Source organism: Fibroporia radiculosa (assembly GCF_000313525.1).
Source record: "Fibroporia radiculosa TFFH 294 genomic supercontigs, scaffold336, whole genome shotgun sequence".
In the NCBI taxonomy this organism is placed as follows: Eukaryota; Fungi; Basidiomycota; class Agaricomycetes; order Polyporales; family Fibroporiaceae; genus Fibroporia; species Fibroporia radiculosa.
The window spans coordinates 1-7,184 of NW_012133544.1; the positions used below are offsets into that span (position 1 = coordinate 1).

Consider the following 7,184-nt stretch of genomic DNA (forward strand, 5'->3'; position numbering starts at 1 on the left):
TGGTCTGCGGCTGCGCCCCGCCGCACTGGCTTCCCTGCCGCCGTCCGTGGCCAGTGCGCGCACACGCACGCCTGCCTGCTGCGCGCCGGAAGCGAGGGGCGGCGCTGGCAGCCTGGAGAGCGGTGTGCGGCGTCGGGGACGAGGGCAGGATGGGACACACACCGAAGCAGAAACGGCTCTGCCAATGCGGGCCCTGGACGCTCGGAGTACCACAGAAGCGCAGGCTTTGGGTGACGCGGGCACGGCCTTCGCGGCCGGGGTGGCGAGGCAAGTGCGTTGACACTCAGATCCGCACTGGTCTCACTGCTGTTAGTGCGATCTAGGGTTCTTAGTGCTCGCTAGTCCCTGCAGCTGGGGAGCACGTCGCCTGCAGTCACTCAGATTTGCACTACGCACCACCACTAGTGCGATCTAGCGTCCTTGGTCCTCTCTCTCTCTTTCTCGTCCCCGCATGCACGAACAGGAGCGGGTCGTCCCCGCGCCATACGGGACGCCAGCCTGCTTGGCTGCGCACAAGGCACTAGAATCGCGCATACGCCGCGCCACAGCGCCTGGCACGCTCGTATGGCCCGTTTCCCTTCGATCTGCCGACCCCGCCGCCACTGTCGCCGCCGCGCGGTGTCGATCCGGACGAGCTCCCAACGCGGAATCCGCCCTTCCAGGCATGCCAGCGTGCCCTCGCCGCGCACACGCTTCGCGGGCTGGCGGGCGGCGGTTGGCCCGCCCACGATAAGCCTGGCCGAGCGACGACCGAGGGGGTCCATCCACCCGGGCGACACTCCGTCCATTTGCGGCGCGTCCCCATCCGTATCGTCGCTGATCTCTGATTCATTAAACAAGCCCACCGGGGCGACAGGGCGCCCCGAGTTCTGGGCTCGGGATGTGGAGACGCCTTGGCCATGGGCCGATCCCGCCTCCGAGCTCGTCGGACCGAGGACCGCGGGGGAAGGGCAGAACTCGCGGTCTCGCATCCAGACGGGGTCGACGCGTCTGCGCACGGGACTGTGACGTTCGAGTGCAGCAGCCGTCCTGCGAGGCTGCCCGGACGGAGATGGGCATGCGGAGGCGGAGGCGGAGGCAGAGGCGGAGACGGACGTCGCCGAGGCGCCACCACGACTCCGGCCAAGCCCCGGGAGCATTTTGCCCTCTGCGCCCAGCAATGTCGCGATCCGCATCTGGGTCCATCCCGCAGCATCCTCCGTGTGGGGCCGTGGGTGCACCTTCCTGCCTTGTGCGAGTGCGCGTGACGTGTCGCTGCCGAGCGCGTCCTGGGGAGGAGAGTTGGAGGCGGACGCGTGTCCGCCCGGCTGGACATGACATGGACACTGGCGGAGAAGAGCCGTGCGCAGAGGCTGGCGAGCTGCAGGTGGCGTCGTTCTCTGTTCAGTCGCAGCCGAACAGCCGAGAGGGAGGGAGTGATAGCCCCCGGCGGACGCAGTCAGACGGCTGCGAACGCGACCCCGCGCCCGCTCACTCATCCTCGCAGGCCAGCTGCTGACGCATGCCCCGCAGCACCGCCCTAGTCCCAGTCCTCCTGACTCCAAGATGCCCACACGGATCTGCTGCACAACATCCAGCATCTTGACGGCACGGCGACAGGTAGCCACCGCGACGCCCGAGACATACACACGCACACGCACACACACGCCCATTCTTCTCCAGCTCCCCGTGGGCTTGGCCGGCCGCTGGACAGCGACCGCACCTGCGAACACCATCGCGCGCGGTGTTCCCGGGCATTGCATGCGTCCCGCAGCGGCTCCTGCGCCGACATCTCGCCGGTCGCCGTCGTCGCCGTCGTCGGTTGCACACGTGCAGTCGTCCTGCCAGCCCAGACGCAGTGATGGCCCCGAGCCAGCGACTCCGCGCTGGGATGCCGGCGGATATCCCTGATGGACGCCGGCGAGGCACCCCTGGGCGAGATGTCATCATGTCGTGATATCGCGCTGATCGGCAACCTCCCCTCCTCATCCTCCTCCTCCTCCTCCTCCTCCTCATTTCGTCCCTCGACGACCGCGGACGTTGCATAACGACCCCTCCCCTTCCCTCCCCGCTTTATCGCACCCACCCTCCCGTCGGCCGCCCGTGCGGGTCCTGCGCTTTCTGTGTCTCGCTGGCTCCTGGCTCCTCAGGTCTCAGGCATCGACCCCTCCCGCACTTCGACACCATCTATCATGCAGGGTGATGCGGCACCATCATCTCCGCGTCCTGTGCACGGCGCAACGCAGATGCCAATCCTGACACACCACCCTAGTTGCTCGCTGACGTCGGTTGCGCACGGGTGAAGATTGCACCTCCTCCCCCTACCCGCCCCAGATCCATTATCGCCGCCGTCGCGGCCGGCCGACTCCCTGCTGCTTGCGCGTCTGCGCGCTCCACCCTTGGCGGTGGCTGCGTCCGCTCCGGGCGAGCGGGGGCCTTCGCCCTGGGTGCTGTGCTGTGTGTTGTCTGTGGAAGATTTGCGGGCTCAAGTGAGTGGTCGCCACATTGGCCCTGCGGTAGCCCCAGGCGCCGCCGCGAGCCGCGCGATGCGAGTCGCCGTGTATTATAGCCCGTCGCGTCTCGCAGCCCGCCTCCTCATACGCACGGCAGCAGATGTAGCGTGCGCGTATTCCCAGGGTCAGCTGCCGCCGCGAGCTGCTCTGAGTCTCAGCAGGGAGGGAGTCGTCGGGGAGCCGGGGGCTACTACTACTACTACTACGAGTGAGCAGTATTCACTTTGCAAAGGCTTTTATAACCGGGCGGTACCCTCTTCAATGTTGATAGGTAGAATATTCGGAATATCATATGGGGTGCGTTGGTGGTTTATTCTCGAGTCTTTCCGAGTACACTGCAACGAAACGAAAGTGGCCGGTGCTCGTGCTACGCGCTCGTGAGGGGCGGGGTGTCCGACGGGTGCGCGCGGAGGCGGTGGCGAGTCCGATTGCCGCGCGCGGGCTCGCTGCTGCTGCGGGGCACTTATGGGCGATGGGTCGTAGAAGTTGCATCCACGATGAATCGATGAAGCCCGCCAGTGACTACCACCGATTGAAGTGCGGGCGGTTGAGGCGACTCTCATCGGCTACTAGATCAGCAAAGTGCACAAAGTATATATGTGACACCATACAATCGTCAGATAGTCCGACATGGCGTGTTATCCAAGCAGATAAGCTCAGGTTTGCCAAGGCCGAGTTGGGGTTTACTGGAGACCACGGTCTGTATATCTGTGCTTTTCTATTCAGACATACTCACACCGAGATCGTGATAGGTTTACAAGTGCCACCTTTGCAGTAGTATTGTTTCGTGCGTTTTGGTCGTTCGGACGTGGTCGCCCGTTTCTGCCCGGGCTACGTAGAACGCATTGATGCGAATGCATATCCTTGCGATCGAGACTCCCTCAATTGGTCTGTACCAAGATGGCTGGCTCTTGTGCGTTCTGGATATAGTAGATTTCTTGTGCGAGCCTCCGAGGGGGGTATACTTGAATCGCTGAAGCGGTCCAAGGGTTGCGTCCATGTATCTACTTATCATCGGGTAGAGTCACTGAACGACGAGACACAATCAACCTGAGTGACTCAAGTTTGTGTGTCGTGCCAGTGCCGGCGATCTCAGCCACAGACTCGGGTCTATAATGAAGGTGCGAATTGCCACTGTTGCAGAATTCGACACCAGCTTCAACTTGGACTTGGACCTCCTTGGACTGAGCCTCAGCCATTCTCTGCACCTGCATTAAATTCGCCACTGGAGTCCAGGGGCTCATGACGCACACCACCTGTGGCACGCGCGGGCGCAACTTGAACACGCACCGATAGTGATACGGAATGCGCGCGGCATCGGGACGCGTCAGGCCTGTGGCTGCGCCGCTCCGCCCACCGCTATTTATCTCCTCCCACCTCCTGCCCACCGCCCTCCCTCCCAGTGCCTCGCATGTCGGCTGAAAACGTGCACCTCCTCGTCCTCGTCCACGGCATGTGGGGCCACCCCGGCCACCTCGCCGCCGTGCGCAAGACCATCGGCGACCTCCGCTGCCAGCCGTCGTCCGCCACGGGCCCCGGCGGCGAGCGCCTCGAGGTCCTCCTCGCAGAGACGAACAGGGAGGACAACACGTACGACGGAATCGACTGGGGCGGCGAGCGCGTCGCGGAGGAGGTGCGTGTGTGAGTCGCCGCGCCGCGCGGCCGCCCCGAGCCGCATACTCATCGAGCAATGCAGATCTACGAGCACATCAAGCAGCTCGAGGAGGCCGGGAAGAAGGTCACCCGGTTCTCCATCACAGGGTACAGTCTGGGGGGGCTGATCGCGCGCTACGTTATAGGGTGAGCAGACCTCGCTGTGCGTATCGCGGGCGCACGTTGACGACTCGGCGCGGGGGCGTAGCATCCTTTATCAGCGGAGGTTCTTCGAGACCGTCACTGCGGTCAACTTTAACACCTTTGCGACACCCCACATTGGGTTGCCGAAATATCCCACCGTGTTCTCGTCGGTGACTTCGTATCTGGGGCCCAAATTGTTGTCGAGGACAGGAGAGCAGTTCTGGGCCGTGAGTCTGCGGCCCCCCTCTCGTTGTCTGTCGGACTTTCTCAAGTATGGTTATTAGATAGACAAGTGGTCCGCACGGGGACGACCTGTGCTGGAAGTCATGGCGGATCCTGGTCAGCAGCGCTGTCATTCTTCGTTCGACCGTGCTGACCAGCGTGTTTAGACCGGCCGTTTTACCAGGCGCTCTGCTTGTTTCGGCACCTGCGCATCTACGCGAATGCGGTCAATGACATGACTGTCGCCTACCCGACAGCGGCGATCGAGGATGAAGATATTTTTGTGAACCACGCAACCAACGGAATCAACATGTACGTTCTCTGGAACTATTATGCGGAGCGGATTGTTGACGTCAGACGTCTTCTGCAGAGAATTAGACGAACAATACTCGCCGATAATCAAGTCTTATTCCCTGCCGGAAGTCCAGCCTGCTCAGGCTCCACCACCAAAGCCATTGACAGCAGACTGGTGGAAGCGATTCCGGGTGTCGATGCCCCCAGCACTGCAGTTCAGTTTCCCTTACAACATTGTGAGTGCCCACGTACCTCTTCTTGTCACGTCGCACCAACCGCCTTGGATTCTAGCTAATCTACATCTCACTACCCATTGTCTTCCCACTCCTTCTCACTCTCATTCTCAGCCGCCTTTCCCTCGCCTCCCGCGCCTCCCGCCAGCGTCTCAAACATCTTGAAAAGGACGAGTCCTCGGTAGACCGTCTCATACACGTTCTTGCGAAGCTAGAGCGCGATGTCGAGGACGCCGTTGCGGACATCATCGACGACCCGGGAGCAATGCCCGCCTCGGTCGGTGCGTCCGCCCATACCCTGACCCCAGACTCAGAGACCCACGCGGGCTGGACGACCCCTGGCCTGGAAAAGGCGGTGGAGGCGGACACGCCGACTCGCCCACAGCACGTCATCCTGTCCGATCTGCAGCTGAGGCTGGTCAAGATGCTGAACACCCTGCCGAACTTGCAGAAGGAGCGCGCGTTCATACACCCGGTGCGGAACGCACATGCGGTGATCGTCTGTCGGGACCTGAAGCGGTTCGAGTTCCACAAGATGGGCGAGGGCGTGCTGCGGCACTGGGCCGACCATTTCATCATGTAAGGCAGTTGAGGGAGGAGGGGGGGCTGTGTTTAGAATGCCATGTCGCCGCGGGCCCGGGCGTGCCCGTAGGTCCGCTCTTTCATCCACATTAGTACTGATCGCGCGGATATTTTTCATATACGGGGACACCTAGTAATTTATCTGTTACTTAATGCCTTGGAGTCATCCTCGCGCATCTCAAATTTCGACTCTTTGAAGGGCACCGTCACGTGGGAGTGAGTACACAATTGTCGCCGTTCTGCTCCTTGCTTTGACGGTGCGCGCCACCTCTATTGTTCTGCTTGGACGTGATAAGCGTGGGGTGAGTGAGGCTGTTCGTCTCCTACTGCCCACATCCCTTTCTGCCCCTGAAGGCTACCCGCTGGTCGTGTCGCCTTAAATCTTGCTGTACACTCACTCAGACTGCACCCCCATCGTTTTGTCATTTGTCTCATAACTAAAATGGTGAGGACCCAGACGCCGGGAAAGCCGTCTATCCGGACTCGTACGTTCTGCGCTGTTTACGAGGACCCCCACGGACATTGACTTGGCGTCGCAAACCAGGGGCGCTGAACACCCTCGCTCGGATGGGGTCCGGCACGTTCACAGAAGACACCGTCCTTCAGAAGTGTGAGTCTACCAAGAGGACATAGCATGAATGCGAGTGAATGGTATCGATCGCAGTGCAGGACGATGCGCGTGCGACGCGCCAGCCCTTGGGCCCCCGGGGGATGCAAAGGGCGAAGGAGGAACTCCAGATTCTCGTTGAGTGCACTGACCGGCTGCATGGCATCGGGTGGCGACCGTTGACGCGAATTCGCTCCGCGCCAGGTACGCCAGGTGTTTCTTGAGCGCAAGGCGCCCCAGCGGTACAAGCAGCTGCCGACGACACGCCAGATGTGAGCCGCCCCGTTCTCCGGGCGTCGCCGTGCGCGTTGCGCTGACCCCGCGGTGCGGCCGCAGGATGAAGGACGTCGTGGGTGCCGTCCAGGCGAGGGAGTTCCGCAGCGAGCGCGCCCACTACAACACCCTGGCGTCCCTGCTGGGCAGGCGCTTCGGCCCGACGCTGCGCGAGACGGCGCACAAGGTACGGTCGATCTGCGCTGCTCCCGCCCGGCGACGTCTCACCCCTGCACGGCCCAGCTGCGCGAAGCCATCTTCGACCTCCAGGCCGCAGCCAGCCGGCCTCCGCGGGAGGTCGCCGGTCGCTTAGCGCTCCCCGCCTCCTCTGACGCCAGCCGGGATCGCGCCGCGGCATCCGCCCCCAGCGGCGGGCCCGGCGCGCACAGCCCGCTCTTTGCGCGCAGCTCCGTCGCGCGGTCGTCGACGCTCGCCAGCTGCCCGGGCGCGGACGCCCCGTACGTCTAGCTGTGTGTAAGACCCGCCGGTGCCGCTCACGTCCTGCCTTGCCTCTCCAGCGAGCCGAGCGCGTACCCCTCGCCTCGGTCCCTCCGCCGCCCGGTGCGGTGGGAGGCTACGGAGCTCGTCGAGCCGCCCTCGCCGACGCCTCGCGCGTCCATGCCCGGTGCGTTCCCCGGCGCGCCCGTGCAGGACGGCGGCGCGGGCGCGGGCGCAGACCCGCCC

General features: G+C 63.2%; 2 protein-coding genes across 2 annotated transcripts; one reads left to right on the forward strand and one right to left on the reverse strand.

Moving 5' to 3' along the window:
* Positions 1–401: 401 nt before the first annotated feature.
* FIBRA_08447 (uncharacterized protein) lies at positions 402–1,715 on the reverse strand (the record flags this gene model as incomplete). The annotated part of the gene is made up of 1 exon (XM_012330097.1): positions 402–1,715. One exon carries the CDS (start codon positions 1,713–1,715, stop codon positions 402–404), a length of 1,314 nt encoding a protein of 437 aa, XP_012185487.1.
* A 2,188-nt stretch (positions 1,716–3,903) lies between these two features.
* FIBRA_08448 (uncharacterized protein) lies at positions 3,904–5,621 on the forward strand (the record flags this gene model as incomplete). Its single annotated transcript, XM_012330098.1, has 7 exons — positions 3,904–4,125; positions 4,189–4,292; positions 4,354–4,516; positions 4,574–4,628; positions 4,679–4,823; positions 4,882–5,041; positions 5,097–5,621. The coding sequence occupies 7 exons, from the start codon at positions 3,904–3,906 to the stop codon at positions 5,619–5,621; spliced, it is 1,374 nt and encodes a 457-aa protein (XP_012185488.1).
* Between the last annotated feature and the right edge of the window lie 1,563 nt (positions 5,622–7,184).